The 23,184-nt window shown below is 43.6% G+C and overlaps 1 protein-coding gene across 1 annotated transcript in view; it reads left to right on the forward strand.

Annotated features, from left to right (window-relative positions):
- ITPR1 (inositol 1,4,5-trisphosphate receptor type 1) overlaps window positions 1–23,184 on the forward strand; it is a 186,296-nt gene that overhangs the window by 102,198 nt on the left and 60,914 nt on the right. Inside the window, exons 40-44 of the mRNA XM_087744237.1 lie at window positions 2,461–2,487; window positions 12,846–12,881; window positions 14,472–14,522; window positions 18,072–18,204; window positions 19,509–19,699. Coding sequence (XP_087600363.1) covers window positions 2,461–2,487; window positions 12,846–12,881; window positions 14,472–14,522; window positions 18,072–18,204; window positions 19,509–19,699 — 438 coding nt within the window. The remainder of the gene's footprint in view (window positions 1–2,460; window positions 2,488–12,845; window positions 12,882–14,471; window positions 14,523–18,071; window positions 18,205–19,508; window positions 19,700–23,184) is intronic.

Raw genomic sequence — 23,184 nt, forward strand, 5'->3', positions numbered from 1 at the left:
ACCTGGAGGAGGGAGAGCAAATGGAGCGAGAATGCAATGTGCACGTGGGTGTGCACGTGCACGCGTGTGGGCTGTTAACCGAGCACACCCAGCTGAGCACACAGCAGAGCCGTGAGTGAGTGGGAGACTCCTAGGAAAATGCCCGAAGGGCAGGGATGGCCGGTGCTGTGCTCCCTGCCATGTCAGGGAACACTCTTCCCACATGCTCTTACTACCCCTTGGCTGCCAGAGGTCCAGCCCACCTCCCGGCCACTGCTGCTGCTTTGCTCTAGACCTGCAGTCCTACCTAAGGATTTTTTTTCACTTTCCAGTCTCAGTATTTGTCAATAAACTCATTGACTTTGGGGGAATGCCCTAATCAACTGCAAGAAAGAAGCATATAAATGTGGGATGAGAAGGGGAGCAGGGTAGGTAGGAAAGGGCGGCAACCGCAGGTTTCAACCCACTTTCCACACACTGTCCTTTTCCGCTGAAGTGGCAGTATCTTGTGCTGGGTCATAACAGCACAAGGGAAGCCCTGTGGAGACGACTTGTCCTCTCCTCAAGGTCCCTTTACTAAGACATGTGCGATATAGTACAAGTCTGATCTGGAAGGGGACTGGTTGTAGCCTGCAGAAGTTAGTCTGCGCCTACAAAAGGGAGTTGGGCTAGATGATCCTCTTCAGCAAGTGTAGAGTGCTGATATTTCCTGTTGCCCAAAGCTGGGGATGTAAAAGATTCAGAACCATAGATTTGGGTTTACACTTTCTTAACACATCAGTGTACATTCTCCTGTTAAAAACAGCCGAGAGAGACCGTCAAAGGTCTCCTTAAGTAATAGAGAGGGTGTGTGATAGATACTATATATACTATACACCAACAAAACCCAAATGAGAGCTTTGAGGTTTTGGGTTGTTTTGTTGTTGTTGTTGTTGTTGTTGTTTTCTTTTAAATGCAGTATGCCACTCGGAGATTCTTCTAAATGGAACTTCATTTACAGGAGTTCCTTAGGCTTCATTTGGCCAACTCAGGTGAAGCTGTATTTCTAGAAGATGCAGTTAACATAACTTGCACCATTCAGACCATGGAGATCCCCACGGGATTCTGAAAATCTTCAAAGTGTAGAAAATGCATTAATTTCTGAAACAGTAGATGAGTTACGTAATGCAAGATAAGAATATGCTTGCCTGTGAAGTGGATTTCCGAATATGAAAAAGCAGCTGATTGCTTCCAGATAGACTGCTAGTAGTAGTAGAACAGCTTTTACTGTCTGGCTGTAAGAAGTGCAATCGCATTTATTCTCCCTTCTGACTCATATAACTGTATTTAGTCACCACTTAAAAGGCAATACCTTTTGTTTTTAAAATCATCCTGGAGTGTAAAAAAAAAAAAAGGGGGGGGGGGGAACCTTATGCATCCTTTCTAAATACAGGAGTCCCTACATACATAAAGATGGCAAAACTTATTCTTGTGACCAGCATATTGATCACGCAAGCAATATTGCTTGTAGGTCAGATGCTCACAGAATTGACAGCAGTCACTTCAAAGTAGTGTTCAGCAGCAGAGCGCCATGGAAGTTTTGGCATAGCGCGTGATTTTGCTGTAATACCATGTGGTGCTTGCTGGAACAATCTGATTTATAAAAAAGATTGTACTCCTTCTCTCACACTTAATCTTCCAGCACAAATAATAGAAATGCCATATCCTCCTGGCCCGTGCGCTTGTCCCTTTTGTAGGTGGGAAACATAATGAGAATGCAGTGTTGTCCGCTCCCGTTAGTGAGGGCCTTCATTAAACAGCTGGGATTCCTCTGCAGCATGCAAAAACCATGGCGAGAACACAGATGTACAGAAGCTTGTGGGAAGGCTCGAAGTTTTACATATTGCTAAAGACTCCTCATCTTGGCACGCGCTCAGGTTCGCTCAGTGATGGGTAGCATACTGTGGTATATTTAATAGGCAGAAAACTTTACTACATTGACAGTGTAGGCTAGACCCAAGTTTTTTACTTTGCTGAAACATGTCATTCATACACGTCTTCCTGGGTGCCTACCAGATGATTAGCCTCAGTTCTGCAGGACTTAGGTTTTAAAACTCCATTTCTCTTCCCAAACTGGAAATCCAGCCTCTGCATTCCTACTGCTGCTCACAGCTCGCGCTGGTGGCAACTCTTATGCCCAAGGGTGAAGTTCTTGGATCTCGGTCAGCCAGCCCGCGTGGTTTGTCACTTGGCACAGGAACAAAGCCAGGGCGCATCCTGCCTCCGAAGCTGCCTGGCACAGCGCTTCCAGCAGTGTCGGTTCCCTAACCCACTGTATCCCGGCGCTTGCAAATGTTACTCATGCTGACTGTAAAATACTCAAAATGTTGGATTGCAGCATTAAAGTGTTAAATGATTTATAAGATCCTAACATGAAATTTATTTGTAATTTATCTTACTAATGCTTGCTTTCAATTCTTCCCCTTCTTTCTTTTCCGGCAGATTACCATTGAATTGGATAATGCTGAGGTTTTAATTTTTATTTTCTACAGTGTTGTTTCTATGGTGTTTGTTTTATGAGTAGCCCTGTGATCTGTCCTGTTGTCTCTTCAGCACTGAGCTTTCTGATTTGTATGCCTGTGTCAGTGAATTAGTTGAGTTTTTAGTCTGCCATGTGTCTACAGTGGAAGTAGTTACCATAACTAATTCCATATGTTATTACTTGGAGTATGAGTCCAAATGCAGTTACAATTTCAGGCAGTCTACAATCATCTGGTACCATAGTAGATCCCATGAAGTTTAGGACCGGATCTGAGTGCCTTTGCCTAGGTACCATTAAAACATCGGCATTTAGCACCCAGCCACGATTACCGCGTCATCGGTGAACAGGCTCTTTCCTCATGCTGAGGTTTAATGGCGTTCCTGCAGAAGTTAGAAGAACCTGCCAAAAGCCAGCTGGAGAAGACCCTGAATGAGGCGTCTCCGCTTGCTGACTCGCGAGAGCCATTACTCACGTCCCAGGGCACGGTGTAGCTGGGTGCAGGCGCGACTGCAGAGGGCTGGGTCCTTGTGCAGAAACTGCACTACTGGCTTTACCGAAAAAGGTGACAGTCATGCAGCTCATCAAAGCATCTCGCTGGCCTTCCTGTTGCTTCTTAGTCAAGGTTTCACGTATAAAGCCATGTAAAACGTTCGGATGTGTTGTGAAAGCAATGTGGTGTAACCCTATGAAAATTACTGACTTTTGAAGCTATTTCTGTGTGAAAAGCTTCCTACCATCAAAAACGTACCTTCAGTTGGCAGTGCAACAGCCCGGGCTGTGTTTATGCTGTATGTAGCTCTTTTATGGGCGGAAAAGCCATATTTGAGTGAGAACTTTCAGTTTAACTGAAATTAAGCTTTCTAAGGACTTTTAAAAGCAGTGTGTCTGGTTCAGGCACTGGCGCCCGGGGTGGAGGAAGGAGCTGAGCTGTCTCTGCTGCTGCAACTTCCTCATCCAGCTAAAAAAAACCCACGTGTGGGTGCTAAATTTGAGATTCTTTTTGCATAAATGTGTAATACTGAGAAAGTGATTGACTGGCACCTTATTTTACTGAAATACCAGGAAAACAGAAATATTTTCCTCTCTGTGCTTTGTTTCCTGCGTTCTTTCCCAAGCCAACCTTTTAGTTGGAACAAAATTCAACCACTTAAAACACTTAAAATGTTACTGCTCTTTTATTCAATAGAGTAGGTAATGAAATACTCCATAAATTGCTTTCTGTAGAACTTGTTAATTTTGATGTTGATCAGCGGTGAATTTGATGTTGATCAGCGGAATTCGCCTGGGTGAACTTCATTCTGAAAACCAAATAATATTTGGGGACCTCACCTGTTGAAAGGGATTCGAAATCCAAACTGTTTGTCACAAAAGTAGACCAAAAAGCGTACGCATCGCCCAGGATTGGGTTGGAGGGTCTTTTCCATTCAGCAGGGCTTTTAGGGGAGGGAAGGACCAGAATTCCTCATGAGAACAAACTGGACTTGTGGCTTTTTCGGTTTGTTTTCAGCCTAGCGTCTGGTTGGGATGCTCAGGCCCCTGCTGTGCCGCAGGTCGGTACCGTCACCGTCATCCTGGTGTGCGCGAGGGTCCCCTCTCCAGGCTGGAGCAGGAGGTCCGGCCAGGGTCTGAGATACCTTTCCCATCCCCAGTTTCAGCTTCAACAAAAAGCTCTTTATCAGAAGATCCCCAGCTAGAGCTGCTCGGAGTATTCACCCTCCTGTTCGTTGATGGAAGTTTTCTACTGTTAGCGTGCCCTTCCCGTTAGCACGTGTAGAAGATAGCTGATGGGTAGGATGTTTGCAGAGAGCGAGTCTGATTTTGGTCTGAAGGAGACAGCAGGTCGTGTGGCACAAGTCAGTTTACTGCACTGCCGTCACCTCTGACCCGTGCAAGTATGAGACATCTCAGGTGTGTCTCTAAGCTTCACACCAAACTTCTAGTATTACATCGTTACAGAGGTACTGCAGTGCCTAACCTCTGGTGTAATTATTTTCTCTCTCTCTTTTATAAACCAAGATTTCCTCCCGCCCTTACCTGGGGAGTATGCACCAGCAGCGTGCTCTGTTTTTGAAAAGTTAATCTGTAGCACATTAACGCTTCTGTCAGGCGCTAGACCCCTTAGATTACATGGTGCTGCAGCTTCCCAGAGTAGCATATATATATATATATATATATATAATTTTATCTTGGAGAAACTTCAGACAAACTTGAATTGTTTAATTGCAAATTAAATAATAATATGAAACTCTTTCCCCTTCAGTTTCTGGCTGTAATGTGCTGTCTTTGCCTGCAATAAATCAGCCAGAGTGTGCAGAGCAATTTAGGATTTGGTCTGGAGGCTGCACAGGAGGAACTTTATTGCTCCTTGATGGAGCGACTGTGTGGAGGGAGCAGGTGTGTTTATTACTATCGGCAACGAGTGCTGGCTGCTTATAGAAAGGGATTGGGACAGGGCTTGAACCACTGACAAGTCTCAACAGAAATCCTGGGGTTTCTTCCTTCCTCCCCCCATCAACCCTGGAAACTGTAAACATTTAGGGCAAAGAATACAGAAATCTCCATTATTAGTAAAATTATTAACTTCCCTTTCTGTCGAATTCTGCACAATTTAATTTTTCTGATCAGGCAAAATGCTTTTTATTCCTTCAGGGTAAAATTCTATTCAAGTAACCATCTTATGGCATTATTTCATAGTATTTATGTGATTGTAGACATAGATAGATTTATATATCTTAGTTGCTTACTGCAAGGTAATTTCAGTGAGTGGTGGGTCCAAATAATAAAGATAAAAATCCGAATAATAAAATACCAGGAGGTCCATGCGCTTCTTATCAAAAGTCATGATAGAAAATCGGCATTCCGGTCCCCCTTAACGTTTTTGCGAGTGAAGAAAGGGAGTGCCCTTTTAACTGGGTGAATAATGCTGGAATTCACCTCGATGGTAGGAAATCCCCTGCAGAACAGGAAGGATGGTGAACGCGGCGACCTGAGCGCGAGGTCGGCAGCCCCCCCTGCGAATGCCGGGCTGAGCCGTTGGGGTTGCTGGAGTATTTGCAGTGCTGGAGAGGTGGTGTGGAAATGAAGGGGGGGGGGATAGTACGGTTTAATGCTATTGGCCTAGTTCCCGTGCTTTCTATTGAGGGGTTTATCTGGAATTCCCTTTTTGTTGGAAATGAGGGACAGGAAGGAACTGTCCTTTTCCAAGGAGAAGCGGTGTAGTGTGGTGTTTGTTTTCAACATCTGTTACCGTAATCTGAGGACCGTGATCTGGTCTGGCAGAAATATGGTGATAGCATCTTTAAGCTCTTGTAGACGTTTTTTTGAACTCTGCAGCATCCGCTGTTGTGGCAGGATTAGTGCAAAAGGTTTTTCTTCTGGGGACAGAAATTAGGATGCACTAAGAATGAGAGTCATCTTGCAGTATTTCCAAAACACTCAGGTTCCTGTAAACTTGTAAAGGTGCACAGACCTTTGGGATAGGGGCTGCATGAGACCAGTATTAAAATAAAGAGCAGAAAAGGTATCTTGAAAGAGGGATGAAAAGCACAATTTGTTTTGCTAGAAGACCAAAACCATCGGAAACTGTAAACCATTTTGCACCTTATTTGCACCTTACTTGCACCATGGTCGTGTTGGGTTTTGTCCTGATCTTGGGGAGCTGTGTGCTCAGAGCTTGTCTTCCAGTTTGTGGTGGGACTCTGTTCCTCTGGCTCCACAGCCTCTCCCGGAGCATCGGGTGGGCGCTAGGAGCTGCAGGGGTCTGACTTGAGCTGAAGAGCTAAACAGGGTGGTCTTAGCATTGGCTCTGTGCAGGTTTCTCAAGTAATAAAGAAAGTAGAAATCCCCAGGGCAGGGCACTGGCGCGTTGCCTGTGAAAGCCCTTGGGCTGAGTACCTCTTGATCGACTCCTTGCTGGGCTGGAACTGCTGTAATCCTGTTCTTGATGGAGCTGTTGACAATGCTGGTCTCTCAGAGAAGAGGTTCAGGACCAAGCTGAATTTGCCTCAAGTGCCATCAAGTGTGAATCTTCACACAACAGTGATAACTAAACCCCAGTTGTAATTAGACGCAACGGCTTAATTTACTTTTAATTTAATCCCCAACCCACTAAAAAGTCCAGGCATGATACCAATGCAGATTTTGCGGTGTTTCCCAACTGAAGTTGAGATGGTGAGCTCCACCGTGGGTTCCCTGTGGTCCAGGACAGCTCAGGCAGGACAGCTCCTGAAACGCTGAGGCATTTCTGTTTGCAACGAGACGTTCCCGTCCACTCTCCTGGGTCCAGATAGGCGTTTGGGGACAGCGTGGCCCAGTTTCCACCTGCAGTGTGAGTCTTGGACACTAAAACGCCTATGTCCTAGAGAAACACATTAATATTTTATGGCCTAAAAAGGAGAGAAGTGTTAGTGCTGACCTGCAGGTGGCATGCTCAGGATGCTGAATGTGGCTGGGAGATGTCCTACTTTTTTTTCTTTTTTTTTTTTTTTTTTTTTTTTCCCCTTTTCCCCCCTCCCAGCCACATTGCAGTGAGCTGCTCCGCTGGGCACCTGCCAGCACTCAGGCAGCAGTTACATAAGAAGAGCTTTTTTTCCTGGAATTTAGGCCCGCTGCTGCTGTGTGACCTTCAGCGGTAATTGCCAATAAATGCGGTGGAGATGTTTACAGTCACCACGGGCTGCGCCGGGGCTGCTGTGCCTGTGGGGCTGCCGACGCTTCCCGTGACTACCGGTCCCATACCGTTGGATCTGGATTTTATTTTTTGGGGTGAGAGGGGGTGCTCTGCTGCTTCCCCCCTCCCTGCGGGGCTGGTGGGGCCCTGGGCAGCGGCCAGCAAACACCAAAAAGACCAAATCCAGCAAAACTCTATAAGCACCCGGAGTTTCCCATGCAATTATGTAGTCCTTTTTAGGATTTGAAGTTAAACTGAATTAAGTAAAACCCCGGGTTTTTTTTGTTGTTGTTGGGGTTTTTCTATTTTTATTCAGTAATGACACTTCTTCGTGCAGCTGATAAAACGGTATCCAGCAAAATACACCTGCAGACCCACTCAATATAGTTCTGGGGTTTTTTTTTTTCACCTCTTCACTTTGGTCTTGAGGTTTCAAGTAGGTGAAAAGGGAACTGAAAATCCTAGTTGAAAGGGGTTGACTGAAGTAACCTTCTCAGTGCTCTTATCAATGATGAACTAGGACGGCTGAGTAAGGTGCAAAACACGTGCTATTTTATGCATCTTCTGATTGGAATTGGAAAATTTATTAACCTCTTAAGTGCTGGAGAGATGCACTTATAAATTATTTTCCTTGTAGAGAGGGCTTATTCCACAGTCATTTCTCTTGTGTATTTTGCACTTAGACAGTGCTTCACTTGTTATGTCTCAAGCAGAGGAAATGCAGGCTCTCATAAATTTTTGTGGGCTGTCTTATATTTTTTTCCCTTCAGAAATCCTGCAATCTTTGGACTGTTTTTATTGCATGAACTGGAATTGGTGAGCTCTTTGGAAAAGGAGACTGGAACATTTCTTGTAGTTATTTGTAACAAATTTTTTTTTTAAATTATTTACACCATCTTACTAGTTAATTAGAACTGCTAATGTAAAATGTGTATTAAAGATAGTTCTTACTATATTCAGTTACTGTAAAAGACCTGCAAGATTGAGGATTTAAAGAGAAGCAAGTGATTGCACTCCCATGGAAGGTCAGTGGCGTATCAGAGACTGAGGTCTCTAACTCCAGGAAAGCCCCAGCCCAAGTAAAACATGCTTTCTCAACTGAGAACTCTGGAAAATGAGAGAAGGCATTCCTGTAGGCAGATCTCAGTGACCTTTCAGCGCACGCACTGACAGCCCTTATGCCAAATTTCCCACCTCGTTGTCTGGCAGCGTACAAAGTCTCTGCAAATTCACTGAGATAAGGAGGGGGGGCTGTTTAGCCGTGTCCCTGATGTGGGTGTGCGCCGCAGCAGCGAGGTGAGGGGGTGTAAGCATGTGGTTGCAGCTCCATCACGTGCCTGTGGGAGCTGGGGGGCTGCCTCTGCCCCCCATAAATCCTGTATGTCTTCTGTGAGGGCTGGGAGAGCTGGGTGGCTCAGAGGAGCCTGTGCCAGGACAAGGTGCTGCTTCACATCTTGTGCTACCCCTTGATTTATGCAGATGTGAGATCCTCCATCACTAAACATACAGCACTCAGCAACTTTGGTGCAGGTCTGTTACAATGGTAAACTGTAACGTGGGAAGTTTGTCAAAGCAGTTTAGTGTTCTCGGTTCCCAATTATTCCCCTCTGCCCTGAAACTTATCCATAGCAAGTCAAATGCGTGTTTGACAAACACCTACATATCATCTGCAGAGGCTAGAAATTTCCTTTCCAATTTTTTTCTCGGTTCTACAAGGTAACAGTATTGGCCTTTCAAAGGAGACTTGGCAAGCAGGTAACCTACGTGGAGTTTTCTGGTATTATTGAAGAATTATGAAGGACAGCAACATAATTTGTGCTCTAGTCAGTTGTCAGGAATCGGACTAGCTGGTGCTTTTGCTGTGTGTCTTTCAAGTAAGAGCTATACTGAATGTATTTCAGAGAGAAACGAGGAGAAATTCAGAAAAGGGAGGAAAAAGTGGAAAGGGACTTCCAGGACTGTGTCTAAACAACCAGTCCCGCTGGAACTCCAGCTGATGCAGGAGATGGTAATGCAAGAGCTGAGGCAGAGGAAGCAGAGGGCAATGGTTTCAGAATAACATATATCTGAGATCTTCACTGTAGTTCTTTGCATCTGGATATACAACCAGATGCAAAATATCAAAAGCTTAATGTGATCTTTGGCTGACTGACTCTAGTTGTGTTTTTCCCCTTTTTATTTCCTCTCTATGCCAAATCTCTCCCCCCGCCACCCTGATAATTAGGTGGCATATGCATGGAGTTGGGCTGGTTCCTGAATTCACAGATTTCAGGACCAGAAGGGACCGCTCGGTAATGTAACCCGACTTCCTGCAGAGCACAGGGCATCTTGTTTCTCGCCATTGCTTCTCTACCGAGCCAAATCAATTTAGCTTGACTAAGCTGCTTCAAAATGCTCAGTGTTGATCTTGAAGACCTCCCAGGACAGGTGTCAGTTTACTGTTGCCTTGAACCAGCCAGTCACCTTCCTATCTGATTTAGAGGGATGTTTAGGAAAAAGACCTAAAGGAGATGTGTGGTAGTTTGGAAAATGGCATCAGCTCGTGGAAGTTAAGCAGTCTGAGGTTTGTCACCTCTCTGTCCTTTAAACTCGGAGATGGCCTGAAGCGGAGGAGGTTTGTGCTTGTAAGTGTGCTGGTTTGTCCATTATGTTTCACAATTCCAAAATCTGGTGAGGCTGAAGAGAGAAGGATCAGGTTTTTGAAAGTGTTCGCGTGTGTGTGCTCACACAAACATGCGGATTTTTCTGATAATCTTATTTCCCATCCATTTGTAACATTACAATATGAGATGTTTTCCATCCTGTTTTGCTGAAGCCACTATCTGGAGGAGACCCTGTCTATGTGAATGGGAATCTCCAACTGCCTTTTAAATGCATTTCAAGCCTTTTCAGCGCTCAGTGTTCTGGATGTTTACTACAGAGTTGAGTTTAAAAAGAAATATTGAGAAAAGCAATCCTGAGGCTTTAGCCTGGATGAAAATATTTCTGGATTTCCTCAAACTCTTTCTTCTTTATTATCCACAGTGCTAGTTGTTTGAATTTTCTGTGAAAGACAGGATTAGACAACTTTCATCTTGATTGTTATTTTGAAAGCAAATGAAAATACAACTTTCACACCTTCCTCAAAACCATAAAGGAAAAGGACTGAAACCTCTTCCATATCTCATAAATTGAGATGTAATGAGTTCACACTTGACCTGTCACTTGCTTTGGTGGTTTTTGAGGTGGATACATCCACTGTTGAGTCAGATAAAGACCATTCTGGGAAACACACGTAGTCTGTGTTGGGGAAATGGATGCTAGAAGCATTACGGTCACCAGCAGGTCAAAGAAATTGTAATTCTCCTGTTACAGCTAATGATGAGTGGTTTATTTGCCAGCCTTGCGGGAATGGAAACTTCAAAGGAAGGGGGGTTTTTGCACAGCAAGTTGAAAGGAACTTTTGCTACTGCTAGCAAAAAGTAAAGGTGTTGTACTCTTCTTTGAGCCTGCCACCCACTATGTTCCAGTTTAAAAGCTGGCCACCGTGTCCGTGGCACTCACCTGGCCACTGTTTGGTATTCCACAAACTTGCCCCTGTCCCTCAAACAATCACTTTTCTTCTAGGTGGAGAGCTGAGGTATACAGAAGCACAAGAAATCTAGCAAAATTACTACTTCAGTCTACTCTCCCACCCTATTCGATCCTTCTTGGAAAGCATAAGTAGATACTTCGCTGTTGCAGCACATAGTATAGTGCAAAGTGAAGCACAATAACTACACCTCAGTAATTCTTTGGTATTTTAACCCATTTGGACTCAAACAATAACAATTCCAGTATTTAGAGTTTATATTCTTACTGAAAGATTGCTGAAGACTGTGCTTATTTGGAATGATCCAGCTGAGCATTGCCAAGGGCAGTAGCTTTTGCTTGCAGATGAGTTTGTGGGGCTGGTTCGAACACGCTGATCTATTTATACATGCTGTCTGTGCTACAGTGGGAAGGCATAGGAATTCGCTAGCTAGAATATGTACTTTTTCCTTCTCCAATTTAAGTTGGAAAGATCAAACTAATTTCATGCTGATTCTTCGTCTGTGCTAGTTTTCAGCCCCAAAATGTACACATATGTTTGATTAATTTGGGGTCATGGTATAAGCCCAGGAATAAGGAAGCTTTCATTGAAATCCAAAGTCTAGTACGTTATCTCGTGGCAGTGGTGTCCACTTGACCTGCCAGCTTCTGTCTCCTCTTCCCTGAAAGGAAGGTACCTAATTTCCCTTACAGGGGAATATGCACAATTTCCTTGCTGCTGTTGACGACTTAAGAAAGGAGGAATTTTTTTGCTTTGCTCTGAAGCAAGTTGTGCAGACGGTGTCTGCAATCAGAACAATGTGCCCAGACTCCCTAATGACTTGATACGGCGTTTCCAGTGTCCAGCCGACGAGCAGCAAGGGTGTCCAAAGCGGGGTGTGCAGGAACTGTGTGTTCCTCTGCATAAATGATGTTCTTCCTGTTAACTTTTGGTCCTCTGGTTTAAATACTCCCTGCTTCAACTTGGCCAAGAGCGAAATGGTTTGCATGCTTGTGAAGTTTCCAAGAGTGGTGACAATGCAAGGAAATGGTGTACCAAAGGCCGTGTGAATTAGCCCGGAGGAAAGTCCATTAGGAGAACGGAGAACAGTTCTTCGTGGCCAAGGAGCCCCTGCCCATGGAGCACCGCAGCAGAAGCGCTTGCTCCCCTGGCTCCTTCCTGGGAAGCGGAGTCTCTCCATATTTAGACTTCTGGATCTCATCGCCTTCCTTTGCTGTGCATTTCCTAGGCTGCTGTGGGTATCGGGTTAAAATACCACGGTCGCTCTCTCAGCCTGTGCTTGATTTGTCTGTCTAGTTCATGTGTCCTCTAGGCAGACATGGGCAATGAGTGGCTGACTTAATTTAGTATTACTGTATCGTCCTTGTCTTATTTCTTAGTGTCTGTTCCTGAGAAGTTAAATCAATTTACCCAAGATTTAGTAGGCAGTTTCATTTGAATGTTTAGGTCCCTGTTGTATGTCTAAGCTCTACGAGATAAAAGTTGCTCGTCTTCATCTGTTTCAATGTGATGATCAGCATTTTAAATTTGAAAAGCTGTCACCGTTAAGCCTCTTATTTCATTGCTCGTGTTTGGTGCTGTATCACGTATCTTTTATCTCAGGAAAAGTATGTTTATAGATGAGAATCCACTGAAAGCATTTTTTTAAAACTAACACTGTAAGTCTGCTGCCTTTCTGTGACTTGCAGCCCTGGCTTCCTCCTCCTCCTCCTCCTCCCCCCCTCTAGGGATGGGCTTGCTGCCTTCGCCCTCTGCGAGTCGCAGGTTCCGGGTGTGCGGTCCGAGCAGGCTGCCCAAAAGTGCATTTCTGCATTGCAGACCTGCGTGCACCTGCAACTAAAGCTTTTTGCTTGTGCCTCTGTGTTCATGCAAAGTAGTTCGGGATGTTCAAACGATACCTGCTGAATTTTCAAAATGTAGCCCTTTTAGGAGCTGGGTGGGTGGGAGGGTGTAAACAGTAATTATGGCTGTAACTCATTTGTGATGATTCAGCTAAGTCGAGTGCTTTGCTACCTCCCTTCCCCTAAGTGTTGACCACTAGATTTCTGTTGGGATGAAAGATTCTTGAAGAATGACTAATTTTTCTGCATTTTACTTTCAACTAGCTGCCGCAACCTCCAGAAACGGAAAGCTCTGTAGAGGTGTGTCACCCACCTATATTTGTACAACAGGCAAATATTGGTGTTTTGAAGTAGTCCTGGTCGAGTGTCTTGTTGGTAAAAAAAACCTGTGAAGTGTGTGTTCCTGCGTGGTAAATAAGTAGATTTGTTGAAGTGGTTTAATCCAATACAGCATCAGCATGATAGTCTGAAACTATAAAAAACCATGTACACCAGTCCCAAATCTTTTTTCCTTTTAGCCATTTCCTTTATGCCTTTAAGGGAGGCACTGTTTGAAAAGTCTCCTCTCAAATCCCCCTGCATTAGCAAACTGAGACTTGTTTCTCTGGCTCCTAATACAGAATTTGGTTTTCCCTTTGTCTCACATAATTAAAAACTTTGATAAGGAAATGGAGGTGTCAGAAGAAGTTAGTGGAAACTTCATAATCCCAGAGCAGCTGGGTGTCCCATTTAAAATGCCACAGTGAAACAGCTAATCGTCACTTCACATATTCGAGGTTACCAGCTCTATAGTGAATTGGACACGTAGGCAGATTTCCCTTATGAGATACCCCAGCATTAGTTTGCATAAGACAGGTTATTTGCCAAAATGAAGACATGGGAATTTATGAAATCTCAAATTCTTTTGAAATTAATGGGACATCCAGAGATGGCATTGGTAGATTGTACAACTGGGTGCTATACCAGTGCAAATCTAAGTGAAACAACATGGAAGTCTAAATCTAGGACAGTGTCACTTCTCTAAGCTACATAAATGTGAAGATTATAAATATGTTTTGAAATCATGAAGAAAAAAATTGTAGTTTGTGGTGGTTTAGACCTTTGTATTTGTAATTTTTGTGGAATAGTGTTTAAATGTAAACTGGAACTCTGAGTGGTCATAGAATGACTTTGAGATGTTTGGGAGATGGCTCCTGTTTTAAGATGGGTCCCTGTATAGAGTGGTTGTTCCTACACATTTTCAGAATGCTTTAAAGCAGCAAAAACTCAACGTACTTCAGTTTTACAAAGTGGAAGTTCCATTCGTGAAAATTAATATCTGGAATAAGAGATTTGATTTGGGAACATGCACATGCCGAGGGACTTTTAGTGAAACCCCCCTGAAGTCCATGGCATTGGAATGGAAATCCCAGAGGTTTTGTCAGAGGCCCTCCGCAGTCTCAAAAGAGCTTCCCTGACCATGGTCAGATATGTCAACGTACCTACACTTCCTCCAGAAGTGTGCGTATAGTGGGATGGTGTGTTTGTACGTGTGTGTGTGTGTCTGTGTATATGTACGCATGGGCATGCATGGTTTGAGTTCTTCAAAACTTCTGTGTGTTATTGGTAACTGTAAAATTAGACAGACTTTGTGTTTTCTTTAAATCAGCGGGAATGTGTTGGCATACGTGCATGCCATGGTGGTCTGCTGGAGGGTGGCAGAGCAGGCTGGTTAAGTACAGCCAGAGCTAATTGAGGGCAGATGTTCTGTTTAGAAAGCTTGTCAGTCGATCTTCCTCATCTCCCCCCTTGCTTTCAGCTGTGACTTCCCTTAATATTTTCCATGAGTGCAAAGATGTTAGTGTCTCTTTAGTGTTGTTCTGCTTTAAAATGAAATTTCTGCATGCACAGCAGGAGCTTGATCAAAGTCTACCACAGAGGCAACTGGAGGATCATAGAAGGGTATGTACAGCAGTTAAGCATGTTCAGAACTAATCCTCTATCTTTTCCTTTTAAACAGTGAAGCAAAAGTCATGCAAGAAACTTCTGTAGTTAACTGCTTGCTGTCGGTCTCTTGGAAAATCTAAAAAGATCAGCCATGCTTACAAAATGGGGTGTTGGAGTACCTTCTCTTGTACTAAATAGAAGGACCAAGTGCTTGGCTGCTCTGAATTAAACCTCAGATCCTGGTCTAGTCTGTTCACACTTTCAAAGCGGTCCCTTTTGGTGATGATCACACAATTATGAAGTGAGATTAATCAGTGCTTGTGGAGTTTAATCAGTGCTTGTGGAGTTTGCCTGCTTTGGCCAAACCTCCCCCTTCATAAGCAGCCAAGCTGCAAAATCAACGTCGTCACTACATTACTCGATTTGTTCTGCTCTTGTAGCTGGGAGCAGAATAGCAGCAACTTCTAACTGCTTCACTCTTAAATATTATTAAAGATTCTCTGTTTCAAAGATTATAACAGGTTTTTGATATCACTTAAACCAAGTTGTGTATTGCATCTGCTTTACTGATACATGTGCAATAATGTTTGTATACTACTTACTGTTAGTTTACCTTGATGGTGAATGCAGATGAAACTGAATGCTGTTGGTTTTTTTTTCTAGGTAGCATATTTGATTTTTCTTATTGCCGCCAAACATCTGATATTTGTTTGCATACTGTACGCATCAAAGTGGTGTACAACAGTAACATGATGGTTAAAGAACTGTTCTGGAGCCAAGCATTGCAGCTGAATTAATTATAACATTTCTTAAATACCACTTATTTTTTCTCCCCTCTACTTTGATCGCATATTCATATACTTGTTAGCTAACACAGTGGGCTTGAATAATTTTGTAGGAAACAAAGTTGTTCTTCCCAGTTAGAATTAGAAATGCTAGTGAATGTGGATTGCCAAACCTCCAAGACCGTGGATCAGCACGCTTTTAGCGTAGAAACAACAAATGCTCGATACATGTTCCCACTTGTATTTTCTGGTTACTCATCCTATTTTGGATACACTGCTCCTATAGACAACGGAGGTGCTGCAGGTCTGTCCTCGGAGCAGCAGCTCCCAATGAGGTCTCTCCACTGACCCCAACTATTTTGACCATGGAATAGAAGTTGCCTTCTGCTCCACAGGACCAGAAGGAAAGTCTAGAGACAATCCCAGGAGCTTTAGTTACTCTTCTGAATTCAGGAGGAGGTGGAGTTTACTGAACAGCAGTTCTTGTGGTTGGATGTGTGTTGTTATCTTTGTAGTAAGTAGTAAAAATTACTGGTTTTAAATGCCAGTTGATATGACAACTGCCAGTTAGTTTAACAGAAGAGGAAAAAGGTAATGTGACAACTCCACTGTAACTTGATTTTTGGCATAGGGCTTATATAGGCATCAAGTTGCCTTTCTAATCAGTACACATGTAGAAGGAAGATGTAGTTAAGTTTTTTGGTTGTTTTTTGTGGGTTTCTTTTTTTTTTTTTTTTTTGTCTGGCTTAGCCTTGTTCTGTCATGTAGCCTTCCTTACCTGCCAGACTGAGAGCAGAAAGATGGTTAAAGCACTACATCATGTACTAAACACTCTCATGTCACTGTCAGTCAAAGTAGCTCCTCTGGGATGAGAAATTTCTTGAGCTTTTGAATTTTAGTCTCTTGCCTCTCCTACATGTTCACTATTTGGCCCAAGCGGTGATAGGAAGCGTATGCCCCTTGGAAAAGTGCTCATCTTCTTCTACTGTTGCTTCCAGAGTAACTTGGATTTTTTTTCTTTTTTTGGGGACTTTTGGAAGCAGCTGGTTGGAAAGCTCTCTTCATGTTTATTTTACATCTTGTCTCCCTGCCGCTTCCCCCATTCCCATCTGATTCCATAAAATGCAGCTCCTGTGCTGCAGGTTTCACACTAATAATCTATAGGAATGATTTTTAATCTACTGAATTGTAGTGACAAGAAGCAGGCGGTGGCAGGAGTCCTGACGTTAGCACCAGCCTTGTGGGGAGGGCAGCGATCCCTGACCAGCTGCAGGCAGGTGTTGAGCTTCGCTGTTTGGAAGTGATGTCTGAAATTCGGTAAAGGACTGTTAATTTCCAGACAGGTTTTTGTCTTTCCAGTGCTTTGGGGTATAAGGATTTCTCTAAGGTACCTTTTGTGGGTGCCAGCTTTGTATCAAAAGCAGTGTGGCTGCGGCAGTTTTGTATGAGCCAATTAATGCACACTTACATTGTTCCATTTACTTGTTTGTGCTTTAAAGGTCTCTTGTGAAAGTTTAGAAAGTATTCGCTTGCATGACAGCTAATATTAAACCTTGTAGTTAATGATATTTTGAATCTATAGTCAGACAACTAATTTCATTTGAAATACAACTGAAAATCGGTGTCAAGCACTTATTTTGTGAAGGGAGATCAAAATACTTCAGTTCATCCTGACAGGTTTTTAATATGAAATTATTCTTGGCTAGATCCCCCCCTTTTTTTTCTTTTTTAAGTCCCCTTCCTCCCCTCTCAGGGTGGTACTGCTGGAACCACAGCACACTGCCATTAGCAGCACAGTAGCTCCCAGTTAAAATAATCGCCAGTTTTCTTTTTTGCACAAAGACCTTATAAAAATCTGTTAATCCAACTGCGGTGTTTGTATGTCTGCCTATTGCTGGCAGTACCACCAGCTTTTGTACGGTTCTCTGAATTACTGGGAATTCCTGTGAAGGCTTAAGTGAGACCAGTGCAGGGTCCACAGGTTAACATTCAACCTGGGAGGTGTTTTGATCTCCTCTGGCCTCTGCTGACGGCAGCGGCACGTGCTCCACGCGGCTGTGCTGGCTGCTCCCCGGGGCCGGGATGTCGGGGTTATCTGAGGACCGGTGCCCCGCAGTGTCCGTGGGCTCATGTGCTCAGATGCTGACTGCCGGCGTGACCGGGCGGCTTGGGCAGCTGCCAGCAGGGACATGGGGAACAAAGAGCTGGGATGCAGCAGGGATCGCTCAGGTTTCCGCTCGGCGGCTGGCAGCGTTAGATCGCATCAGTTGCTGATGGAGGGGAGAAAAGAGTGCATCCCTGCAACATTGGTGAAATGGCAAAATAGGATAGGTTTGAGAAGATGGGATTGCTTGCTCACAAAACCATTTCTAATGTTACTCTTTCTCTAATCCTTCTCTTCATTTTGTGTTCGTGCTGTGCAGGTGCCACTTTTTTACATTTAAAACTGAGACAATAGATCTTAATTTAAAAAAAGAAAAAAAAAGCTCTTTGAGAATAAAATTGCCTAGAAAGCTTCAGCACAAAATCTGAACTGTAGCAATTTATGGTGCTGGGAACACGTAATTTTTTTTGAGCCCCATGAGACCCCCTTGTGTCCCAGCCTGCCCAAGCACATCAGGAGATGCTCAGTGGATTTTTCGAAATCTCCAGGGTTTCTGTTCCCCCTCCCTTGCTGCAAGTAGGCTAATGATAACAGCAGTCCCCTTGCTACTGAATATTAGTAGTTTATTTATTCATTAAACTCACATTGTGATTTCCTTATCCTCTTTGAATCAAGGGTGAGGCACTCAGGCAAGTTTTGGTCAACCGTTACTACGGCAATGTGAGACCGGCGGGACGGCGCGAGAGCCTCACCACCTTCGGCAATGGCCCCTTGTCTGCCGGAGGCGCCAGCAAAGCCGGGGCAGGAGGTAGGACGTGCTCCTGCTCATCAGCGGTTTGTGTGATCTGCTCTGCCAGATGCTGTGTGTCAGTGTTTGCCTGACAAATCAGGTGAAATAGGGGGTTTTTCCTCCTTTTGGACTTTTTCCCCTACTGTTCTGTCCTATGAAATACCGAAAAAGAAGAAACCATCCACATGGATGGGGAAGAAGTCCTGCTTGCGTGTTGCTACTGCTTTTGGAAATTCCAATGTGTTTTTACTCCCCTTGAGGGATTCCACTTTAGGCTGAGCAGAGCATCGCTCTCCTGTCTATAATCGTGTCAGCTGCTTTTTCTTCATGCAGATGAGAGCAGTGTTCTTTTTTTCTCCTGACTGCATTTGAGAAAGTACTCTAAAATTAAGCAGGCAGAGGTTTTTATACTTTCCAGAGACTATCTTGGGTTGGCTTGAATTTTGTGACTTTGCTTTGAATGAATGTACTTAGAAAACCTGATCAATTTAATATTTGCAATAATATTTGGGAAATGTGCTCATAGGGATATCAGATTATTAACCATATCTGAAACAAAAACATTTAATTGTATTACAGAGAGATTGTGGGGTAGCATGAGCAAAAATGCAGTTTGAAGTCAGTTATAAGGTGCAGTTTATTTAATTTGAGACCATTGCTAAAAGGTCAGTAATGTCAAGCACGTTTTGTCAAAACACCGTTCAGTGGGTTTTGCCTCTTCAAAATAAAGACAGCAGGTAATCCTGTTGAAAGCAGGCCTGATCAGAAAAAAACACACACACAAAAAAAATTTCCCCCTATTTTTTGAAGTTGATATATATTTCATTTGTTCTTGTGTTGTGCTGCCTGCTGCCATACTCTTGCACTTTATAGAGCATTGGCTTTGCCATCCTCTGGAATTTGTCTTGCCTTTTCCTCTTCCCCTCACTGGCTCTGCAGAGCCTCTGCCTCTCCTTGTATCCCTGAATCCATGCTGTTTCCAGAATCCTCTTCCAATACACCATCCCTCTTCCCATCTTCTGCTGCTAAGGAAGGCAGCAGCAGCAGTAAACATTTCCCATTGTCAGCCCAGGGCACCACCTCCCGCAGACTCGCACGTATGAAAGCAGTGTTAAGTGCCCATCTTACAACGTGCCCGATATGTGCTTTAAGCTACAAACTCTTCCTTGCAGAAATGCTAGGAGCTGAGTTCATCACTGTTAACAAACATGTGCACACCATTTATTTGGCATAGCTTAATAATTTAAACCAGAAGAGAGGTGCCATCACCGAAGGGTAGCAGGGTTTGAATCTCAGCCTGTTTCTCATAATCACCTTTATAGGAGGAAGCTCTGGATCGAGTTCAATGAGCCGAGGTGAGATGAGTTTGGCAGATGTCCAGTGTCATCTGGATAAAGAAGGTGCATCCAACCTGGTCATAGATCTCATCATGAATGCCACCAGTGACAGAGTCTTCCATGAGAGCATCCTGCTAGCCATTGCCCTTCTGGAAGGTGGGAACACTACAATACAGGTAGGGAAATGGAAAACTTCAAGCTTATAATGAAAACATGTTGGGAAGGGAAACGTTTTTACAAAATCCAGGAAACTTGAGGAGGTTAAGGAGATGGGAGGGGAAATGACTAAATGATCTTTGACCTGTAATTAAGAAAAATATCAGTGTCTACCATGCAAAAGTTAACTTGTTAAATGTTTGCATGGGCACTAGGTAATTGAGTTATTTCCCAGGGCAATATAAAGGAATGTATAACAAAACAGTGTTGTAGCATAAGTTCATGTGAATACTTTCATGAGTAAGTTTAAGCAACTGCAACATGCTCAGAGACTTTTATAGCTAGCTGTTAGATTTCAGACTGGAATTTAAGATAACAGTGTATGGTAAACTTCAGACCACCATCGTTCTCCTGTAATCTTGCTGTCCTTCATTTCTGTGTTTTAAGTCAGGATGTGGTTTCCCTAAATGAGAATTGTGCCTGGTATGGATTTTAATGAACATACACCAACTAGCTTGTACAGTATTCTTCTAAACAGAAAGTAAAACCTTATTACAGCAAAACATGCCTACAAGGATTACTGAACATGTAATATCTTATTCTTTTGACATTGCATGTGTTCTATTTGCAAACCGTCTGTTTCAGCCTTGGACAATGGGCTTTATGCGTAGCTATTCCAGAGAGTGTTATCCCTCTCCTGCCCCACTGCTCTGCGTTTCACATGTCTGAACAAAACAATCGCTGATTTAAGAAGGTCAATTTTGCAGATTGTTCCTTTCATTCAGAGAAATCATACATCCAAATGTTTGATATACATACAGATTTAGGCTTACAATTTGATGGCATTTGTGTTGCATCCTAATTAGGAACATTTATTTAAGTACTTAAAGATAAAACACTAACATTTTCAGAAGAGCTTGGGCAAAGAGAACTAAAAAAACTTATACATGGCCCACTCTTCGCAGTGCAGTGTAACCACTTCCCAGTCCTTTATTTGTTCCTGCCCTGAAAACCAAACTACTGAAAGATGCAGTCTGTCTCTGATGTCGCTGTAGTAGCAAAGAGCCACTGCAGTGACAACATTATTCTTACTAGACCTCCATGGCAACTTCTGGGAGAAATGTTTGAACAGACTGAGGGTAGTGTCCCGTGTTGTGCTTAATTTAATCTAACTGTGGGCCATTGCCAAAATGGACCATCCTGTTCTAGGTAGCTCTGCTTGTCCCCTCTTTGTACAGCTCGTGCAGCTGTGGAGTGAGTTAAGTGGCTGATCTGATAGAAAACCATTTGATCTATTCATTTGATCCCATAGAATGTGCTAAAAGCAGCTGTATCCTTTGGGCAGCAGTACGTGGTGAGATTTGATTAAGTGTAATGTGGGGCTGACTAGCTATAACTGATCACTATGGTTAAAACACGCACTAGATCTCTCCAGCAGCACCTCTTGTTTTCCTGCAAACTTCTGCTGAGAGGAGAGGGAACCTTTGGGGGCTCCTTCACTGGCTCTGTAATCAGTACCCCCTTTTTTTCCCCTGTTTACATGCTCTAGGTTGAAGCTTCTTTGCAAAAGACAAAGTAGGAATCAAGCGTTTAAAATCCCATGTCACTTTAAACTGCAATGACAGGATTAACATTCCTTGGGGAGAGTCACTCCTTTAAATTTCCTGCTCTTCTCCAATGTAAAGGAAGCTGAGCTTTCATCTTCCTAGCTCTCAGGGAGCCTCAGGTAACCTCACAGGTAATCATGCTGGAAGGAGAAAAAAATTCTGCGCCAGCCTGACATGGAGAGATGCTTTGCTTGTGCTGGAATCCAGAACTAATGGACTGAGTACAGTCACTTCCCGCTGCGAGCGAATCAGTGTTGGAAGCAGATTCCTTAGCTCATCTGGTCAAAACAAACAGGGAAATCGGCAATCCATCTCCAAAGACACCCTTTTCACCAAAAAGAGAAATTCTTCAGTTTGCATTTGCTGTTTGTGGCTGGGAGTCTGTAAAATAACTATGCGGTTAGGAATGAGCTGTTGGCATAGCGTGCTTATAGCAAATGGCATAACACTTTCACAGCCGCGCCTTACGGTCCTGCCAGTTTCTGTTGCACTCTTGCTGTTATAGATGTTACTTCTGCTAACCAGAGTAACTATTTTCCGTCCTTTCCCACTCAGGAATAAGTGCTTAGCAGTTATCTTTACCTTTAGAAAATGTTCCGGGCAGCCAAGTTAGTTGGTGCGTGTGCGTGTATGTGCTCTAATGCAGCAGTAAAGGGCTGGGAAGGGGCTCTGGTGTAGGGCTGCCTTTAAGTACACAATGTTTTAGGAACCAAATGACTTGTGATGCCTACAGCTAATGCTGTAAGCTCTGAGGTCTTGGACACACCCAGGAGCTCTTACTCATGCATGCAAAGTACAGATGAGACTTTATTGAAAATATTCTATAGAGCGGTTGTAGTGTAGATAATCTGTGCAATAGCAATCCAGCAGCCTGATAGCAAAAGGCAAAAAAGAAGGTTTATCAGTGCACAAAGATGTTCCCTGACCTACCTCTGGATTGGTTAATCTGGTGCGAGGTAGTGAGTTCCCTGGTGCTTTGCTTTACTTGCACTGGCTCTAGCAGAGTCAGGGCCCATGGGGACTACTACAGTGTCAGTCAAGAACAGCGCACATTCCGCGCTCTGATCTTTCAGTAGTATTTGAGTCATGGAAGCCAAGTAAAACTTTAATGGAAAAAAACGCCAACCACAAAGCTTAACTTCTGGGAGAACAGCTGGCTCATCGCTGGTGAATCAAAGCGAAGGTGGAGGTTTTGCTCTTTAGTAATATCACGATTTCAGGTCTGTATCTCCCAGAGTAATTGCTGAATGATGTCCAAGTTAAACTGGTGTCCTGAGATGGTAAATTCACATAACTAAGCTTTTCTCTCTTCACGTAGTAAGAATAGTGTATCTGCTCACCCAGAAAATACAGAAGGCTCTGAGTGCAGTCTAGCTGTTTGGGAGCGCTGCCTTTACAGGAGAGCTGCATGGGTACTCACTAGCCTGCACAGCTTCAAATCCAGCGGGTTTTATAAAGCAGTCTTTCGCTACAGCACGCTAAAGATTTATTGAGTGCAGCAGTGTCATGGTCTCCTACTTAGATTTCATTTTTACGAAATACATTGCACAATTTGTCTGCTCATGGAAACTAGATGCTCTTACAAAAATGGACCCAATACTTTCCGTGGTCTTTTATCCTGATCTTTCTCTAATCTATGTTCTTTTGGTAAGTTGTGCAGATTAGGTAGGGCTTCACAACCTCTGCAACCTGCAGAGTGGGTTTTCTGAAGCTCTACGGCAGTTTCCAGTAACTGCCAGTAGAAGAGTCATCTTCAGTCTCTGGACTAATACTGCGTTCATTTTGCATCAGATCCATTTGTCATTGTGAAAGTCAACGTAGCCAAATCGGCCAGCTTTGTCTTTGAGGTCTAACACAGTTTATCTTCATTTCACAATTTTTTTGGTTATTATTAGCAG

Source organism: Nipponia nippon, unplaced genomic scaffold, assembly GCF_047370975.1.
Source record: "Nipponia nippon isolate SJK-2023a ecotype South Korea unplaced genomic scaffold, ASM4737097v1 scaffold_9, whole genome shotgun sequence".
NCBI lineage: Eukaryota > Metazoa > Chordata > Aves > Pelecaniformes > Threskiornithidae > Nipponia > Nipponia nippon.